General features: G+C 49.2%; 1 protein-coding gene and 1 long non-coding RNA gene across 2 annotated transcripts in view; one reads left to right on the top strand and one right to left on the bottom strand.

The window, feature by feature from the left end:
* Positions 1-16,843: 16,843 nt before the first annotated feature.
* Positions 16,844-20,657, bottom strand: LOC125401572 (uncharacterized). The gene is made up of 3 exons (XR_007232387.3): positions 20,162-20,657; positions 19,971-20,081; positions 16,844-18,113 (listed from the first exon to the last, which is right to left on the bottom strand). It is a non-coding gene; the product is annotated as an uncharacterized LOC125401572 (long non-coding RNA).
* Positions 20,658-20,761: 104 nt separating this feature from the next.
* Sh3pxd2b (SH3 and PX domains 2B) overlaps positions 20,762-21,033 on the top strand; it is an 83,235-nt gene continuing 82,963 nt past the window's right edge. The window contains exon 1 of the mRNA XM_087910716.1: positions 20,762-20,917. Within this exon, the coding sequence (XP_087766842.1) occupies positions 20,843-20,917 (75 nt within the window). The 5' untranslated portion in view covers positions 20,762-20,842. The remainder of the gene's footprint in view (positions 20,918-21,033) is intronic.

Here is a 21,033-nt window from a genome sequence, read left to right as displayed (position 1 = left end):
ACCACCAGATTCTCAAAAATTTCACTGAGGTAGGTCCTTGAATTTTGGTTGAATTTATTTCCCATCTTCCAATATGTGTATGTGTTGCCAGTGAGTCCAAAGTGTTGCTTCCTCCTGCTCACTTGGTCCATTCAGCATGATGTTGTCAATATAGTGCACTAGTGTGAGGCTGTGTGGAAGAGACAGATTATCAAGATCCCTTCTAAGCTATGACACAAGACTGGAGAGTAAGTCTATCTGTAAGGTGAAAATGTAAGTGCACAGCCAGGCAGTGGTGACGCACACCTTTAATCCCAGCAGTTGGGAGACAGAATCAAGTAGATTGTTGTGAGTTCCAGGCCAGCCTGGTCTACATAGACCAGCCAAGGCTACACAGAGAGACCTCGTCTCAAAAATCAAACCAAAACCAAAAAACTCATTTGTAAAAGTATACTGCTGGCCTTGTCAAAAAAAAAAAAAAAACAAACAAATTGCTTCTGGTGATCCTTACGGACAGATACTGAGAAAAAGACATCGCTAGAGCAATAGCTATAAACCATGTACCAGGAGGTGTGTTAATCTGCCCAAATAAGGACACCCCATCCGGTGCAGCAGCTGCAGTCCCAGGCACTACCTGATTGAGTTTTCCGTAGTCACCTCTCTTTCTCCATGAGCCGTCTGTCCTCTACACTGGCCAGACAGGAGAGCCCAAGGGAGATGCTGTGGGAACTCCTGCACCTTTCAAATCTTTGATGGTGGCACTAATTTCTGCCGTTTCTCCAGGAATATGATCTATTTATGACTCACTATTTTCCCTGGCAGAGACAACTCTAAAGGGTTCCATTCAGTCTTCCCAACCGTAATAATCCTCTCTCCACAGGCCAGGGAACCAATATGAGAATTTGGCAACTCCTAAGTCTACTTACCCCAGTTACACATCCTAGGACGGGGGATATAACCATAGGATGAGTTTGGTACCCAAAGGACCTAAGGTGAGTCAGATTTCAGTCAAGGCTCCACTTTAACTGGACGGCCACAATGTTTCTTGGGATCTCCCAGAATCAGCATCAACTCAGAACGAGAATCCAACAGACCCCGGAAAGCCTGATTGTTTCCTTTCCTCCGTGCACAGCTACCTCTGTAAAAGGCTGTAGCTCCTGCTGGGAAGGACTGGAGAAAGGCTAGCAGTAAAACTCTTAGGTATTTTACCAAGGTCCTTCCTCGGGGGACCTGGCCATCCCTTCATTCATGGAATTTCTGGGTCTGCAAACTGGCTCAAGTCTGGAAACAGATTCACAGGCTGAGGCTCCCTTTGGCCATGATCCAGTTTCTTTCATTTGTTTGAAAATTTTCCTGTTCATACAGATGAAAGAGAAGTTCAGGAGGCTTCTTATCTGTTTCATGCCTGGAAGCACCACAGCTGTTTAGCCAGGACCAGAGGTCCCTATGAGCCATGCCACCATAAAACGCACTTTGTGCTGGCCATGCCAGGTCAGGCCATTGTTGTTATACTTCTTATTATGATAACTACGATCACCTCGCCTTCAGCAGTTCAGTGTTACCACCTGACCCCTGCTACCCTGGGGTCCAATTAAACCCATTGTATTTATTAATTCATCCAACTGAGCAGCAGCATCTCCAACCCTAAGCAAGGAGAAGGGTGACAACAAACCTCTCCAAATGTGCTGGTGCCCCCTCACCATTTTGCATCTTATAGGATTAATAAACGGCGTGTGTTCTGGGCACTCCCACTGTGGAGGATGAGGTTTACACGGCACACTCACTCTAACACTGCCATTTCCCTGGGCCTTAAAATGCCTTCATCAACACTAAGTCAAGGGATACCAGGCATCTTCAACTCCATTCCAGCAAGCCGGCTTTTGACAAATGCTTCAGCCAACTATTCAAACTTTTGACACCTTTTTTTTTTTTTTTTAACTGTGAGAGCTTCCATATTAAACATAGAATCACCATTTGGGGAACCATACCAATAAACTCATCCTGATCCAGTTTTATGTCCCTTCCACCATTTAAAATCTATTTATCCACCTCACCTTTAAAATCTATTTTCACACATATTCCCCAGAATTTTGCTGGAATGAATTTGCAAACTCATTAAGTAGTGTAGTGCCCCTCCTCGTGGACTACACTGTCTACCTCCACTCTAGAGACCACTTAGCCTTAGGTCTACTTATGGGTCTAATGGCAGCTATTGGTCAACCCAGAGGGACATCTGTGCTGTGTTGCCTAGCATCTCCTTCAGAGAAAGTCACTGCTGGTTTAGCAGACAATGACGAATTAATTTCCTCAGTCAAAGGCATAAAAAGTCAACATTTTAGGGGTTTGGGGTTAGGGATTTGCTGAGGAGGGGGAGAATACTTCCTCAGGTGAGATGAACCCATAAGAATCTGAGGGTTCAAAGTCCTCTCCTCCAGTAGGATCCTCCCACACATCCCATCCCAAATTACAGGATCTCACTCTTTACCAATTAATGCCCTGACCTGAACCACTGACACCCTCACTCCGAGGCTGGGGCTTGAATTTTTGCTGCAATTCAGCCAATCTTATAATGAAGGCTTTGGTTTGATTTTCCACATCTTGAGCTCCATGGCTGAACAGAAGATTCTCTTCCAGGGCACACTTAGAAACATTCAGACCATTTATGTGCCTCTGGAGTTGGTCAGTTTTATCACCAGGTTCACTGTTGTCCTTCACCATATTCTGAGATGCTAGAAGCTGGTTAATTTCATCACAGAGTTCACTCTTTTCCTTTGTCACTTTATCCAGAGAGGCTGGGCATGGCCAGCACCACCATTCTCCTTTTTTGTTCACATACTGTCAAAAGTTTTACAATCAGTGTCACCAAATCTCCAAAATTGGCACTAGATAATAAACAGGAGAAACATAAGAGTGAAGAAGCAGGGGCTGGAGAGATGGCTCAGCAGTTAAGATCACGTCCTGTGGGCAGCTCACAATCACCTGTAACTCCAGCTCCAGGGAATCTGACATCCTCCTTTGACCCTCATGGACACAGACACACACACATACACACATGTACACACACAAAATAAATGTGCAAAAGCCATTTTAAGGTGGAAAGCAAAGCAGACACCTGACAAAGACTTGGCCTCTACATACATGTATTCGCATGCACCCCAAACACACATGTAAATAGCGACTGTGCTTTGGTTTCCCATCCACCCAGAGCTGAATAATTACAACACTGTTAGGCCAAAGGCTCCCACATATTCCTGGTTAACTCTTATACCTTAAATTAACCCATTTCTATTAACCTATGTATCACCACGAGGTTGTGGCCTAGTGGTAAAGTTCCGGAGTCTCTCTTCTTCTGCAGCTACATGGCATCTGCCTGACTCCTCCTTCCTATCTCACTGCATTCAGTTTAGTTTTCCCACATAGCTCAGTTCTTCCCTGCCATAGGCCAAAGTATTTTCTTTATTAACCAACGGCAATAAAACATATTCAAAACATACAGAGGGGAATCTGTATTCCACATCACACACATGCACACATCAGATGAACACATGCATATAATGTGTGCATTCATGAAGGGGAGAGCCAGGGGCATGGCATGGCCTGTATGTGGTCTCTTGTCAGAGCTCTTGTTTTGGCCAGCATCTGGGTATTTTTTCATGGGGTCAAGCCTTAGATGCTGGTCCTGCCTCTGAGCAATTCCTGGACTGTGGTGGCTGCAGGGGACCACCACACCATGCAGGGTCCCACTTCTGGGCAGTCCTTTGCGGTCAGGGAAAACAGGTACCTTCATCTGTATGTCCCTCCAGACTATAGCTCGGGTCAGCTTCCTTCCTTGCTTTCAGCATGCCTGCTGGTCTGACTCAAGGTTCTCCACCACACTCTGTCGAGAAGTTTCAGATGATTCCCTGATACTCGGTCTGGTTTCCCAATAGTGTGCACTTCAGAGAGGGGCTATGCCTCTGGAGTCACCAAGCTGTGCATGCAGCGGGGTTCTTCCTAAAATGGCTTTTTTACCATTTAGAAAATGGTACCAAGAAGAAAGAATGCCTTCTCTTTGCCACCCTCCCTGTGCCACCCTCCCACACTGACTCCATGCCCTTCTCCTTGTGTGTGCTTCTCTGCTGGTATAGCTACTGCACAGACGGCCCAGGCCATCTCCCTATTTCTTGCTCTTTCTTGCCCTTCCCTCTCTCCTCTAAACTGTTCATCACTGAAAGACATTGCAGGTTTCCTGAGGTTCCCTCTCCATCTTCAGTTGCACACCCCTTTACTGTGATCAGGTCCCAATTCTGGCAGTTAGACAAATGTCAGCACTCCACAGGAACTACCCAAGGAGTCCTTTTCCCTACCGCTGGCAGAAGGGACAAACGGCTATTAGCATACCAAAGCGCTGCCGGCCTCCAGGTATCACAAGTTCCTGTTACACATTTCAGAGTCCATGCTGGCATCCTGGCTCCTCTCACCTGCCCCTCACCCTGAACTTCTCCAGCTCATGGGCTTCCCTCCTTAGCTTCTCAGTCTTCTTACAACCCAGCTATTTCAGCTGTCTTTTCCCCATGCCTTCTCTGGCCCTTTTATCTTTGTCATTGCCTCTTTATCATTCCCTTCTCCCTTACACACCACCCCCCAACTCCTCTCATGGCCAACTCCAGTCTGCTGGCCACGGTTAGTCTACTTCTTTCTGTCTATGCTCTGGACTCTTCCAGATGCCTCTGGCTACAATCCTCCCATTTAACTGTACCTAGAAGCGCTCACGTAATCAGTTTGCACAAACAGAAGGACAGAACTCGCCAGTCTAGACTAAGCCCTACAGAGTGGACCCTGGGCTCTCTCCTCTCTTCAGCTCTGCAGTCTCCTTCTGAACTTTGATATTGAAGCTAGCATGTTCTAGACATTGCCCACCTCTTGGGGTAGCTGCCCTCAAGGTCCCCAGTTTGTTCCTTCTGTGTGGGTGCCATGTACTAACCACCCTTGTTTCTGTTTCTGTGATAGGCCGTCTGAACAAAAAGCAAATAGGCTTTTGGCAGGGATTTGAAGCTTTCGAAGAACGCTGCTGACATATTTGCTCTTGGTGGCTTGCTCAGCTCCTTCTCTGATATAACCCAAGAGCATCAGCCCCAGGTGGCACCTCCTACAGTGGGTGGGCCTTCCAACGTGAATCAGCAATGCCCAGGGAACTGGAGAGATGGCTCACAGGTTAGGAGCACTGACAGCTTTTCCAAAGGATACAGTTTCCAGTCCTGGCACCCACATGATGGCTCATCACCATCTCTTTGTAATTCTAGTCCTAGGGAATCTGACACCCTCTTCTGACCTCTGCAGGCACCAGAAGCCCGCGTGATACACAGACATACATGCGGGCAAAACATCCATACATGTAAAGTAAAACATAAAGGGGAAAAAAAACTTTAAAGAGAATGTCCCACGACATGCCCACAGGCCAGTTTAGTGGAGGCACATCTTCAACTGAGGCTCCTTGCCCCAGGTGACATTCGTCTGTACCAAGTTGACAAAAATAACTCACATAGCCATCCCTCCTTTTTCCTCAATTTATTTTGCTGATCAAGTTAACTAAACATGTACACCACGCTCTTTTTAGATTTTTAGAAACTGAACATTATACAAGATGTGAGGGCACCCATCTGCAAACTCAGAGGCAAAGGCAGGGAAACCTCAAGTTGAAGGCCAACCTCCAATTCGTAGGGAGACACCGTCTCAAAACCACGTGTGAGAATTTGGGATTCTCCCTTCTGCTTGCCATGTCATTTCCCCATCCTACCTGGAGAAATGCCAGCCCAAATGTCACCCCTCCCGATGTTCGTTACAGTATTTCAAGACTGAAGCCTTTCCTCTTTCCTCTGGGTTCCTGTGGCCCTTGTTTTTGTTTGTTCTGTTTTTTTTCTGTTGCTATAGCAGAATACCTGGAACGGAGCCACTTAGAAAAGAAAGTAGTTAGCTATCAGAACTCAGGATTTTCTGGAGACTGGGAAGCCCAGAATCAGGTGGCTGCATCTGGCGAAGGCACACGTGCAATAGAAACACACATGGGAGAAACACACACATGGAAGAGACACGTGGGAGAGACACACACAGTGGGGGAGACACACACAGTGGGGGAGACACACACAGTGGGGGAGACACACACAGTGGGGGAGACACACGTGGGAGAGACTCCCACACCATGCAGGCTCCCTTTGTTATAGTCACCTTCACTGCAAACCGCACATTCTTTGAAAGACCTTGAAAAGAAACTTTTAATCACTCTTAATGACCTAACCACCTACATCTCACAGACCCCGCCTTCCAGTATGGCCACAACAGCAATCAAACTTTAGCCAAGGTTTGGAGAGACCAGGAATGACGTTCATAATATTGGTACATTTTTAGGTGCTGTTTAAATTCTCTGAGGCGCTGACTCTAGAGGTGGGAACACCTCCTCCACTTGAGGCCCATGTTATCTCATTGTCCTCCTCAGCCTAGAGATGGGCTGTGACGGGAAGGAGACCAGCACACTGCGCCCTTGAGGACCGCTAGAAGGTGAAGAGTTTCCAACAGATCTTATTACTATTTACTCCTTCACGTAAAACTGCCTGCAATTGGAACAACAGGAGGTTCAGCTTTAGGAAGCTCAGCCGTAGTAAAGAGAGTGAAGATGATCCCTCTATAAAAACCTCCAGCGGACTGCCTTGGCTTCCCTAGCCGATGTCTGCTAGTGTCTATAAGCCCTTGATTTGCAGGTGCCGCTTTCTGTCTACTGTCTCGACTGGACCGCTGCAGCCATCTCTGCTGGATGCTGTGAGCTTCCAAGTCGATAATATTTTACGCTCTATCTGCTGCTTCTTGATATTTGCTACTCATTGTTTATTCTCTTACTTTTGCTTGTTATGGACTTAATAAATTCATCCACTCAAAACCAAAAGGATGGTGGTCAGCATACCTCATTCTCCAGGCCCCACAGAACCCCAAGCTTCTTCAAAGCCTGCTGACATGTTCACGTGTTCACTAATCTCCAGGAATAATACAGGGCACGTGTCATGTCTCTTACTCAGACAAAACCCTCGGCCTCAATTCCTGAGCAGGTACCAGTTGTGTGACCATGCATACCTCTGCAGAACGAGGACCATTGACAATCATTAGCTGGAGCCTCCTATGGGCTCCTTCATAGTCCTGAGCTGCAGGCCTCCGACATGCTGGGCCCTAGTCCAGTGACATGCAGGGTGAAGGAATAGCAGATGTGGCCGGCTGCTCAGTTTTCAATGCAGCTACGGAGTAGTGGGAGTGGCGTGCTTCCTACGGACAGGCTGCGTAGGTTTGGGTCCCAGCTCCGCTACGTAAAATCTGTTTTTAAGGATCTTGTTGATCCTGTCTTCATTAATTTGGCAATTTTCTCATCATAGGTTTATTTTCTGCCTTAACTCTGATTGTTTCTTCGCAAAGGTGTTGTATTCCTTAATTGTCTTAATTCCTGAGGATTTTTGGCACCTACTTTAGATGTTGCATCTGGAACTCCATTCCGTTCATGCTGCCCCCATCCTGGCCTTATGCAATTATTTAACCCCTTCACGGGGTTGTTGGATGGTTTAACTGAGCTAAGGCAGAGAGTGAGGTGAGGAGCTCAGGCAGAGAGTGAGATCTCTTCATTATGACCGTTCCAGAAGCACAGGGAACAATCATCAGTGTCAGCTGACGAATGTAGTGATATTTCGCTTGTATTTTAATAAATAAAGCTTGCCTGAAGGTCAGGGCAAAGCAGCCACACCAGCCAGCCATGCAGGCCAGGCAGTGGGGGCACACACCTTTAATCCCAACAGCCACAGCAGTTAGCCTCAGAGGCTGGGTGGTGGTGGTGCACGCCTTTAATTCTGCCCTGGAGAGGAATATAAGGCGGGATGAGACAGGAACTGGCTCTCTTTCAGTCTGAAGATTTCAAAGAGGTAAGAGCTGTCTAGCGGCTTGGCTGCTTTTGCTTTTCTGGTCTTCAGGTTGGACCCCAATATCTGTCTCTGGGTTTTTAATATTCGTGCTACAAAGGAACGCCATCATAGCTGCTACTCTTAGCTTACTTCTCTCAGGAAGTCCTTACACAAGCAGAGCTTTGCTCAGCTATGACTTGTGTCTGATGTAATAGAAATGCTCTTTTCCAGAAGTTAAAGGTCTTCACTCCCAGCCCAGAACTCCATTTGTCTCTGCCCCTTGGCATGTCTTTCCGGTTCCACCCGCAGGCTCTGTGCTCCAGGATTCCTGCCTAGGCTGACTCTCACCTGTACCGTCAGGCCTGCCCACCTCTCGCACAGCTTGCTGCTCCATGAACGAATTTACAGATCTGGGTAAAGGGACTCGCACCTGTCATCCCAGCACTTAGGAAACTGAAACAGGAGCATTGCTTTGAGTTCAAAGTTATCCTGGAGATGCGCAGTGAGCTCCAGAGCAGCCTGGGCTGAAGAAAGCAGGACAAAAGGCGTTTATTAGCCCAAGTGTTCCTCCAGAAGCAGTTTCTGTACCCCCGGGCTGTCTGTACTTCATCCATCTTCAACAATCACTGGATTTGTTCAGGCACTTCCTGAGCTAGCTTGCTTTTAAAAACTCAGCAATTAGTTCCTCCGATTGAATTACTCTTTGATTTTCTTTCTCGGTCCCCTGTCCACCCACTCCCCATCCCCCCCACCCCCACTCCCGATGACTTCTGCTTGCTCCATTCTGTGTCTTGGTGTTCTGTGGCTTCTGGCCTGTACAGTTCAAAAACAACAAATATTGATTTCCATTTCCGCCTAGGGCTTCCCGGTCCCCTCTAAGGCCTCCTTTGTAAAGGCCTTCATCTTCCTGAGTCCATTTTCCCTGGGATTGGCTTCACAATGACGGCCCATTGCCACTGTCAGCAGCTTAGTCAGTCTTGGCTCTGCTCCCGGGCAGCTGTCCCGCTCCAGTCTTTGTCAGAGTCTCTTGCCATCTCGGTGCCTACAGGAAGCTCCCCACTTGTCCCTAACTCATCTGAGAAAGGAAGACAGTCCCAGGGCTAGCTGGCTACACAGAAGTAAACCAGGAACCCTGGACTCTGAAACACATTGAAAAAAATGTTAAAATTAAAGCAAAAACTTTTAAACGGTTCCTTATTTATATGTGCCAGCCAGCCTACGCATGCCACAGACGTTATTTCTGTGTGTGTATGTGTGTGTGCAACTCCAGCCCACACATATTACTTGTGTGTGCACACACAGGTGTCACACCAGCCCATGCATGCCAGGACAGTTATTGTGTGTGTGTGTGTGTGCACGCGCACGCATGCGTGTGTGCCATGCCAGCCCACGCATACCGTGGGCAGCTTTCAGAAGTTGGTTCTTTCCTCCCACCTTGTGAGGAAAGCTGTTTCATGTTCTCAGGGAGTTAATCTGGGAATCACCCCTTGAGTTAACAGATCCACCTGCGAAGAGCTGAGAGCAGCTGTTCTAACAGCGACCATGCACAGCGTTCACCGTGGAGCTATTCACACGAGCCCACACCTGGAAACCAGCCAGGCACCCACTGAACACACCCTGGGGTTTATCTGTATGGTGGAATGTCACAGCACACCAATCAGAACGGCTGGGCTTGAAAACAGTGAAAACCTCAACTGCTGATAAGGGGGCAGAAAACTTGGATTTCTCACATATTGCTGATGGGAATTTAAAAAACAAACAAACTGTAGCTGGGTGTGGTGGCACGCACCTTTAATCTAAGCTTTTGAAAGGCGAAGGCTGGTGGATCCCTATGAATTCTGGGGTCAGCCTGGTCTACATAGCAAGCTCCAGTCCAACCAGTGCTACACTGTGAGGCCCTGTCTTGAAATTACAACAGTGTAGCATAACCACTCTGGACAATCGGGAAATTCTTATGTAGGAACCAAACATCCGATCCAAGGATATGTCAACAGCCCTTTGTTTGTGCTCATCAGTAAAGAAAACGGACATATATAAGAAATAAAATTTCACTGATTTTTATTAAAATATATTTTTTATAAAAGTAAAAGAAAAGAGGGCAACATGAAAAAAACCTAGTAGGGTGTTCAACACTGTCGTTACTGCTTCAGGCTGTACTTCAAAGGGCGAAGCTACAGCTGTCAGTAAGTTCTCTGTTCACTTTTTGTGTGATTTACTTGTGTGTGTCTGTGTGTGTGTATGCACACACACACACACACGTGCTTGTGAGTACGCATATGCTAACAGCCACAGGTGTCATGCCTCAGACCCCATGCTTCTTTTATTTTGATTTTATTTTTTTTTTATTTTCGAGACAAAATTTCTCACTAGCCTGGTACTCTCCAGGTAATCTAAGCTGGACATCCAGAAAGCCCCAGTGGTCTGTCTGTCTCTGCCTCCCCAAAGTTGTTACCGTAGTAAGCACGCTTCACCACGCCCAAGTTCATTCCTGAAAATAATGGCTCACAAACATAAACGGTGCCAACAAGTGATGGCGTGCGAAAGGCATGATGGGTAAGTGGGGGATGCTTGTGCCAAGGGAGATAGGAACCATGATGGCTAATGTTGAGTGTCCACTTGACAAGATCTATGCTCGCCTCGGACACCAGCATTCTTTGCATTCCTTGGAAGGATGATCTACATTAGGTAACTCCCAGACTGTGGAGAGGTGTCTAGTTTAGGTTAACCCCTGAATGTGGGTGGCCCCAGTTCGCAGAAACTTTTTTACACTGTGGTCTACAGATCCCTTGATCTAGTTGTATCTTTTTAGAAATGGTTTATTTATTTTTATTCGCTGTGCATGAGTGTCTTGCCTGCTTGTAATCTCTGTACCACGTTCATGCTGGTGCCCACAGAGATCAGAAGGAATCAGGTCTCCGGAAGCTAGAATTTCAAACAGCTCTTAGCGTGGGTTCTAGGAATTGAACCTGGGTCCTCTAAAAGAGCAGCAAGTGTTTTTGACCACTGAGCCATGTCTCTTCTCTAGTTGTATCTTTCAATGGCTCTAGAGAAACCATTTCTTCAATGACATCCCACTCGCCATTGATGCTTCTGGTAAAAGTGGTGATTTGGGTCATACGTGCAGTGTGAGTTCTGCCATTCATGGCCAGAGCACAACATTTAAAATGAGCAGTTCATTTTTTAAAAACATTTTTAAAGATTTATGATGATGATGATGATAACGACCATTTGGTTTTTTTGAGACTGGTTTCTCTGTGTAGCTTTGGAGCCTGATCTTATTTTTTTTAATGAGTGATCTATCTGCATGTATACCTTTAGTCCAGAAGAGGGCATTAAATTCTACTATATAGGTGGTTGTGAGCCACCATGTGGTTGCTGGCAATTAAACTCAGAACCTCTGGAAAAGCTGCCAATGCTCTCCCAACCACTGAGTCCTCTCTCCAGTCCCCTAAAACAAGCAATTCTTTGCATCAAACATATATTGAGAGATTGCCCAATTTCTCCAGTGCACCTGGGTTATAGGGTAATGTGTGTGAGATTGGGAAATGGTCCTGTGTTGTTTGAGCTTACTGAGAAGCTGCCTCTAGAAGCAAGGTTACCCCCACATACACACACTTCAGATCCAAGCCTGTGTATATCAAATACACCTTCCCACCCTCTGCCCAAGCCCCTATCCTTAGGCAGACCCTGGATCTGTAACCAGGAGAGGGAAAACAGCAAGCAGTCCAAATGATGAACACTATTTCTTAAAAACAACTGGAAGTTAAACCACTTTCAGCAGACACACGCATAACGTGAAGAGAGAGAGCGACAGTCTGGAAAGCAAAGCCTTGTCAGGAGGAGAAGAGGAAAGGGATAAGAGAATTAATGGGTATGGCCAATTACATGAAACTCAGAAAGAATATCTTTTTAAAGTAGGGCTGGAGATTGGAGATGACTGAGGGTCAGGGCTGGGTTGAAGAAAACCGAAGGGAGAGTGCCCCATATTCTCCCCAACCCTTGCTGCCCAGCTCCCACTGTACCATTCTGCTTTTAAAACATTATTATTTCATCATCTGGGAAACCTGGACAGATGGCTAACTATGGGGCCAAACAAGGGCAGGACTGTCCCAAGTGATCCCTGCGGAGGCCTAACCCTAGGGATGGATGGGGAATCAGGAAGAACTGAGAATGGAGGAGAGAGAACCCCCCTTAAGGCGGCACCTCACTTCCCCCCTATAGGAGATGGTGTGATCCTAAATCCTGCCACACCTTGGGAAGAGACATAACCACTTTCTACCACCTGACCACCAGGCTGTCAGCTCTGTCACCAAAGTGAACATGACATTTTGAGGAGGAGCAGAGGCTACAGCATCTAGAGTGTGTCCTGCAGATCTGCAGCCAGCGTGTCCTACAGACCCGCAACTGGTGTGTCCTGCAGATCTGCAGTCAGTGTGTCCTGCAGACCTGCAGTCAGTGTGTCCTGCAGGCCCGCAACTGGTGTGTCCTGCAGATCTGCAGCCAGTGTGTCCTGCAATCTGCAGCCAGTGTGTCCTGCAGGCCCGCAACTGGTGTGTCCCACAGACCTGCAGCCAGTGTGTCCTGCAGGCCTGCAACTGGTGTGTCCTGCAGACCCGTGGTTGGTGTGTCCTGCAGATCTGCAGCCAGTGTATCCTGCAGGCCCACAACTGGTGTGTCCCACAGACCTGCAGCCAGTGTGTCCTGCAGGCCCGCAACTGGTGTGTCCTGCAGATCTGCAGCCAATGTGTCCCGCAGACCTGCTGCTGGTGTGTCCTGCAGACCCGCAACTGGTGTGTCCTGCAGACCCGTGGTTGGTGTGTCCTGCAAGCCCACGGTCAGTGTGTCCTGCAGACCCATGGTTGGTGTGTCCTGCAGGCCCATGGCTAGTGTGTCCTGCAGACCCGTGGTTGGTGTGTCCTGTAGACCTGCAGTCAGGTGTTTCTTTTGTTGTTGTTTTGGTGGGTTGTTTTCTTTTCTCCAGTTCACCTGGCTGTAGGGTAATGTGCATGGTAATCCTCTTTAGTCCAAAGAACTAAGCCTGGATTCCATGTTCCTGAGGGATATGAATTGGAACCAGATCAAAAAGACACTCTCTTCAAGAAACGGGTGGGTGCCAGCTGACCAGAGTATACAGCCCCACCTTCTGCAGCCAGAACCTTCCAGTTAGATGCTGCTGTAGAACACTCAAGAGATGAGGAAGAAATTTGTCTCAAGAGCGCACAGACACGAAGGTCTAGCATGATGGTTGTGTGGTCGGAGGGCAGCCAAAGTTCCCTGCTGGTTGTTGGCATTGCCACACTCCAGGTTGTGGTCGACCGGGGCCACCCACTCTGAGGAGGCAGGCCTGCTTCCCTGGGAGAACATAGATATTTGCGAGTCAGCAGTGGGCAGGGCTACTTACCCATGTGAATGAGCAGAACACTGGGGACCAGAGCCTGAACCTCACAGTCACCCAGCGTGAACACCAACCCAGGCTCCTCCTACACCCCTGTTTCCCTGTCATCCTTCAGCAACATTGTTGTTACAGTTGACAGAGACTACTCAGCTCCTAGCAGGGTGACATAAGACAGGCCCAGGAGCAGTCTTCTTCATCAGTCCCTTTCCTTCCCCAGGATATCCACCCACGCTTCCAGAGCTGGGCTGTCACAGGTCCGGGCTCTGTGGTGCCAGAACTCTTGGGCCAGGGCCCAGCTCCACCTCCCAACCTCCCTTCCCTGTGTTGCTGCTACCCTGGGTCTTCAGTGCCAGCTTGCTCAACCACTACCATCCTCTTCCTCCTTTAATTCACTGAGCAACCCCAGATCCTCAGGAGGTGAACCTAGCAATCGCCAGGCTCACAGAGCTGGGCCCGGGTTCCACGTTGCTAGGGGGGTGACATGAATTGGCCCCCTGGCTCAGGGACCCTTGCTGGGGTTCTATGTCACCCTGGCCACCTACAGCCTGCCTTGGGTACTTTTATTTTCCTAACATTGATTTTTTGTGGGTGAGACGCCTCCCCTATTCATTGCTTGTTGCTAGTTGCCTGTCTTCCCTGTTAGAATGTGAGTCAGAAGAGGGAAAAAATCCTTACCTGTTGCATTAGCTTTAGTCTCCCAAGCACATTGCTCAGTGTTTAGCAGGTATTAGGTTCTCAAGGCTTGTCCGGTGGTTGCAAAATAGGGGCTCTCAGTACTTCCTGAGTCTGTAAACCATGCTGTCTGAGTAGGCAAGGCCGAGCTACAGTATGCTTAGTCCATGGAACTACCTCATAGGTTAGGTTGTCCTGGGAATGTCAGGAGTGGGAGGCACTGAGAAACAGTCATGAGCTGTAACAACTGGTTGCTCCTTTGGGGACTGGTTCATGGACCACCGAGAGAGGCTGCCACCTTGTGGCTGGATGAAAAAGTACACCCAGTCTCCACAGGGTGATGCTCACCATTTAAAAAAGTTACATCTCGATGCCAGTGTCTCTGGCTCCAATAATCAAGACACTGGTGACCAGCTTTGGCCTCTCACTGGCCTTTGGAGTACGTGCTCATTGAACTGAAAGGTGGCCCAAAAGTTTTTCTCGTGACCAATACCATCTTTACCTGTGCACAGCCGTATCTATCCGCTCGTTTGGTAAATATCTACCAATCAGCTTCCAGGAGCAGGACACTGCGGGGAAACCTCTGATCCTCTCATAGGAAAGGCAGTGTTTGTGTATTCTAGGCTCTTTTTGAAGGGTCCGTGGGACTATGCTGACTTGGGGGACAATAGATGACCAAGTACTGACCGCCGTCATGCAAGGACATTCTGGTTGAAGGCCATGCAAGAAGAGGTGACGGCAATGTCAAGCGCTGTAAAGAAAACGCATGTGGGGAATAAAGGAAGGTCTGCAGAAGAAGGGACACTCAGACAAAAGCTTTGAAGGCAGGGGAAGCAGTCAGGAGAGCAGGCAGCAGCATATATAAAGGGTTGAATTTCTAAAAACTGAGAAAGGGAAGACGGCGTGGCTGGAGGAGGGCGTGGCAGAGGAGGGGACTAGATGAGGTCAGCCGGTCACTGAAACCAGATTCTGGCTAATCCCGAATGACTGCTCTAAGAGTTTGTCTCTATCCTATGTGCAGCAGGAAATCACGGGGACATTTAAGCAGCGGGAGGGTGGGATTGGGGAGTACAATCTGATCTTCCTTGAATGAACACTCTCCTGGCTGAGAATAGAGAACAACTCTGAAGCTGCTTCTCAGTGGAGGGAGGAGATACGGGGTCAGAAAGACTCCAGTCTGGTCCTCGGGTCCTCAAAGGACGCTTTGTTTCTCAGAGGCAGCCAGAGATGCTTGCATCAGATCCCAGCCTCACCAGCCTCCTGCACTGTGACCCCGGGCATCTTCTCTTAGCTCCTGTTTTCTCACTGGAGTGGAGAAACGAATGTGCCGCTGATCCGCTGGGATTGCTGTGACCTGGCTAGGCCTGCGAGCTGCAAGCCTGACCCACAGGGCAGTATAGTGGAAGCTGTGAGACAGAGGCCACTAGGAAGAGCACCAGCCTCGGGAGGGATTAATAGTGTGTTTCTCGAACCTGGCGAGTCCTCTCAAGAACAAGCTGTCATATACAAAAGAGCGAAGCTCAGCCCAAGTCTTTCTGGGTGCCCATCTTGCCAATAATCTCTTCTGGATTCCCACCCTTGTGATGACACCAAGGTCCTCACCAGAGGTCACAGGGAGCCAGCCACCTGACCTTGGTCCTTCACCTTCAAACCTGCGAACTAAACAAACAAACCTCACATCCAGCTTCTAACTGCCCGAGGCAAATAGACTAGTACAGGCATGTTAGAGACACGGATGACTACAGAGAGAGCATCTCTGTCCCCCTCTCCATCCAATCATGTCCCCGAAAGGGGCCCTGTTTCGTCCCGGAGATTGCTGATGAAGAGGCAGCAAAACACAGGCCTTCCTGATTTTCTGTGGACTAGGAACCAGGAGAAGTACAGCCTGCTAGCAAAGATGACATTAATATCACAAAAAGACCAGGAGCTCTTTCAAGCTAGATGAAACACCCTCTCCCCCCACCAGTGTGTGGCCCTTCCTGAACGATCCTGCCGTGTGGAGCACAGCACTCCATTAGCTCCAGCAAGCGGTGGGGAGGTCTGTGCTCTGCAGTGCTTGAATTTGCAAAAGGCCTTCTGGGCCAGAAATTTGGAAAAGCACCTGCTAAGGCAGAAGTCTGGACTCTATCCCTGGTCTCTGCACACTAAAGAAAGATGGGAAAGCAGAGAGGTCCACCTAGAGACTGGTTTTAGAGCAACTAGAGACAGGTTTATACATCACAGAATCTCTACAAGTTTGTGCAGGGAGCTGGGAGTTTAAAACAAGTAAAGCCACTCTGGCTACGAGGAAGCTTGGAGTCTGATGAGAGAGCCGTGTGTGTGTGTGTGTGTGTGTGTGTGTGTGTGTGTGTGTGTGTATGTGTTTGTGTGTGTGTGTGTGTTTGTATGTGTTGGGTATGTGAACATGTGGGGATGTGCATATACCCATGCAGAGACTGTCTGCATCCCTCAGGTCCTATAAGCAGACATTTTACAAGCTCTGGGTTGTGCAAAACGATAATGATGCACATGATGATGGTGCACTCTCACATCAGCCTGTAGAGGGCGCCATGGAGACCGTGTGCCTGCCAATCCTTAAACCACAGAAGGCTGTGGAAATAGGGTAGGTGTGTGCCGTACAGCCATTCCCTGAAGAAGAATTTTTTCCCTTTTCTTTTAAGGCATATTTTATTTGCATGTGTGTGAATGCAGGTGCCCACAGAGGACAGAAGAGGGCATCAGAGCCCCCTGGAACTGGAATTACAGGTTATGAGCCTTCCCTGGTGGGTGCAGACAACAAGATCGAGTCTGCCTTCTGCAAGAGCTGTTAAATGCTGAGTTATCTCTCCAGCCCTCCTTTAAAAGAAAGAGAAAAGCATTATATTTTTTAAGAAGACCTTTAGGTGGCTCAACAGTGAAGGAAAGCTTTATTTCAAAATAAACCTGAGGAGGACCCCATAGAGAAGGTGACAGAGAGAATCTCTCTTATGGGCTGTGGATTTTATCAGAGCTGGGGAAGAGCCTGAGGTCCACTTTGACCTGGTAGTGGTGCTTAGGGTTAAACCAGACTGATGTGCAGGAATGGTGCGTAGACTGTTGGCTTGGGAAGCAGAAGCAATGTTCACACAGGAGGGAAGGGGGCTGGGATGACTTCCTTCCCAGTGGTGGTCTTCCCAGTCATTGGTTTGTTTCTGTGGATGTGAACACTCAGGCCGGTGTGTCACAAAGCATACATGGAGGGCGGAGGCCAGCTTATGTGGGTTCCAGGTCATCAGGCTTGACAGCAAGCATCTTTACCATTTGTGTCACCTCGCCAGCCCTTTTTTGATTGCTTTTATCTTTTCTTTGGTTTCTCTGTGTTGTGCTAATTGTTTACTATTGCTGTGATGAAACACAATGGGGAGGAATTTACTTTGTCTTACAGCTCCCAGTCATCTGTCACCCGGGGAAGCCAGGGCATATTGGAGAGAGAGCATATAGGAGCACCGCTCACTGGAACACGGCTCACTGGAGCGCCACTGGCTGCGCCCGACCTGTTCAGCTACCTCCCTTATACAACCAGGCTCACCTGCCTAGGGGTGGCACTACCCACAGTGAGCTGGACCCTCTTTATCAATTAGCTGTCAAGAAAATGCCCCACAGGCATGCCCTCTCTTCTTCTTCTTCTTCTTCTTCTTCTTCTTCTTCTTCTTCTTCTTCTTCTTCTTCTTCTTCTTCCTCTTCCTCTTCCTCTTCCTCTTCCTCTTCCTCTTCCTCTTCTTCTTCTTCTTCTTCTTCTTCTCCTTCCATGCATTGGTGTTTTGCCTATATGTCTGTCTGTATGAGGGTGTCAGATCTTGAAGTTACAGACAGGCGTGAGCTGCCATGTGGGTGCTTGGAATTGAACATTCCAGGTCCTCTGGAAGAGCAGTCAATGTTCTTATCCACTGAGCCATCTCTCCAGCCCCTAACTGTAACTATTCTTATGCCACCTTACGAGAAGACCAAGGTATTTGTCCAGGGTCACACTCTGCTGGACACAGGTTCATGGCTGGACACAAAGCATGGAAGTCAGATAATCCGTAAGGGCCGCTTTGCCCCAGCACTGTCATCTCAAGGAAGCATTGCCTGTTCAAACATCTTCAACTTCCCATCAGCAGACAGAAAGGATGGCTTGTATGTCACAGCGCTATGGTACCCTAGTAAGACAATACACATGTAAGTGCCAGCCAATGCCAGGCTCACTGACAAACCTCAGCAAATACTATTAGGCTGGAGTAAGCTTAGAATCCAAGTGGGATTTTTCTCTTCTGTTAGAGATCTCGATTCCCTGGTGCACTTGAATTTGCAGAAGTGTTTTATGTGGCTAGCTGAGTTCCACAATAGGTAGCCCTGCCCCCTTAGGTTCTACTGACCATGAGAGCTGAGGGTTTGTTTTGTTTTAGAATTGCGTGTGTGTGCTATTGTTTTTTGTTTTGGGGGGGTTTTGTTGTTTTTTGTTTTGTTTTGTTTTGTCTCTCAGCAGATAATCCTCAGTGCCTCCCAAGCAAAGCCTGGGTGGCATTTTCCAGTATGGATAGCTAACCTAAGTCATATCACTAGCCCACAGTTCAGTCTCCACCCCACCTCAGATAGGCTGCCTGCTTGGGAAAGCCCAGATGTGTAGGGGGTTAAGCCTCAGATTCACAAAGGCAAGAGAAAAGTGCCGACACCCTGTGTAAGATTTGGCAAAGAGCTTGAATGGGCATTTTTTTTTCCCGTTACTAATCATGGGGGAAATGCAAATAAAGGGACAGTGAATCACTGTTCCACACCTTTGGGATGGCTGCGGTCAAGAACAACAGAAGAATCAGAAAGAAACAGACCTGGAGAGCAGGGTAGAGAAAGCTGGGCCTCTTGTGCACTGCCAATGGGCAGTAAAAATGGCACGGACACCAGGAGAGCAGAAGGGCAGTTCCACAAAAGAATGAACGAATCAAGACAGAATGGCCATGCAATCCAGAAATTCTACTTCCGGAATATACCCTAAAGAACAGCAAGCAAGGACTTTGAACACATATCCGGCTGTCAACATTCCCAGCAGTCTTAGTCACTGTAGCCCAAAGGTGGTGACAGCTAAAGCGACCATCGGGCACATGAGTAAAGGAAATGGGTAAAGAACACACAGTGAAACAGTATTCGGTCACCAAAAGGGAGGAGACTCTGAAGCAGGTAACCTTGGGGACGCTGAGTGAAATGAGCCAGGCACCCAGGACACATGCTGAGAGTGAAGTTCCTGGAGAGATCCAGAGCGCTTAGACTCTTACAGACAGAAATCAGCATCCAGGGAGCTCCCCAGGCCAGGCCCACCAGGCAGGGAACTAGACACACCTGGAGGACGGGAACCTGGGAGCTGGGGAAGCTGGCTGATGGTGTCCTGATTCTACAGTCTGCGGTTCTGCTTGTCAGGGAAGTTGGCTTTGTGCAGAGGATGGGAGAAGCCGGGTCGGAGGTCACCACATTGCCTATTTCCAGGGTGACCAGAGGGTGCCTGGGTGGCTGCTCTACTAAAGAAGAAGGTGCCTGGAGGAAATTGCTGGGCCAGAGAGGGCCGGGGTCCAGAATGAATGCCTCTCTCCAAAAGGCTTAGCGAGAACAGCTTAATGAAGAGTCTGTTTGCCAAGGGATGGGCCGCACCAAGAAAACCAAGAAGAGGGTCCTGTGTCCAGGGACTGTGCCTGCCCAACCACTAGTACAAAACCATGGCCTTTGGTGAAGATAATTCAGAAGGAAGGGAACTGGGGGGAGGAGGGTTACCTAGACTTCTCCTCCTGCCAGGGCCTCCCACCAGCCAAGCCCTTCAGACCAGCCTCTACCACCAGGGCAGTGGAAAAGATGGGCCAGGAAGTCAGAAAGGCAATGGAGGGGTTTCCAGAGGGAATCAAAAGGAAACTATCTGCAAGGCCTGACTGGACTGAGAACCCTCCTCCGAGAAATTCCTTGGCCGATCTGGAACTATGGGTTCCGGGAAGGTGCCTGGAGGGAAACCCGTGCTCAGTGGCTGGGAGAACACTGACCTGCAGCCTGAACCACCAATTCATACCGTGAAGTGTGTCCGGTCATTCATTCATTCAGTCAGTCAGTCAGCATCTGTCAGTTACCGAGTGTCCAGCCACTGCTAGAAGGTGCTAGGTGAAAAAAAAAAAGTGAAACCACTTGTAGCTTTGATTTGCTTAGTTAGTGTGGGGCAGCCATGGGTTCAGCCCACCTGTTCCATGAATCTGGAGTTGCTCTCAGTTAGGTCCTCTTCCTCTGTAAAAGGCGATTAATTGTCGTCCCCCATTCCCAGGTGTTGTGAGACTTTAACTGGGCATCTGTGAAAAGGTCAAGGCAGAGGGTCAGGTGTGGAGGTCAGGAGCTCGCTACCTACCCAGCACCCCTATTTTGGCTCACATTCGCCGCCCTTTGAAGGGCCGCGAGGGCATTTTTGCAGTTTTTCTCTCCATGTCACAGACAGTGAAGCCAGGAGACCTAGTCACTGCTGCTTCTCCCCTGGATCCCCAGACTTGGGGGTGGGCGACCGGATTTATAGCGACTGGAACACCCGCGGTTCACGGACACCGAGGCGGGTGGGCAACCACCCTGAGTCCATTTCGGGGTTGGAAAGCCCCAGCAGGGTGCTTGGTTACTTGGGCTTAAGGGTCGCCAGGCCCGGACGCGGGGGTGGGGAGGCGGGGCGCGTTGTCCCGCCGAGCTTAGGGACAAAGGCCCGCGGGCGGACGTGGCCGGGCCGGGCGGGCCCTTTAAGCGGGGTGGGCGGGCGGCGCGGGGGCGGGCAGGGGCGGGGCGCGGAGGGCGGCGGCGGCGGCAGCAGCAGCGGTTAGTGCTCGGCGACTCGGATCGCTTCGGCCAGGCCCGGCCCGCACGGCGCTGGGCGCGGAAAACGGCCATGCCGCCGCGGCGCAGCATCGTGGAGGTGAAGGTGCTGGACGTGCAGAAGCGGCGCGTGCCCAACAAACATTATGTGAGTCTGCGCCCGCGCCACGCGGCGACCCCAGCCCCACGCAGAACTTGTGCCCCGCGCCCTCCCTGCCGTCTGTCTCCCCACGCGCCCCTGGTCCCCGCGCCCTCCCCGCCATC

Source organism: Myodes glareolus, chromosome 9 (assembly GCF_982192425.1).
Source record: "Myodes glareolus chromosome 9, mMyoGla1.1, whole genome shotgun sequence".
Classification (NCBI taxonomy): domain Eukaryota; kingdom Metazoa; phylum Chordata; class Mammalia; order Rodentia; family Cricetidae; genus Myodes; species Myodes glareolus.
Note: the sequence above shows the minus strand (reverse complement) of the source record. Positions and strands in the feature narration are given on the sequence as shown.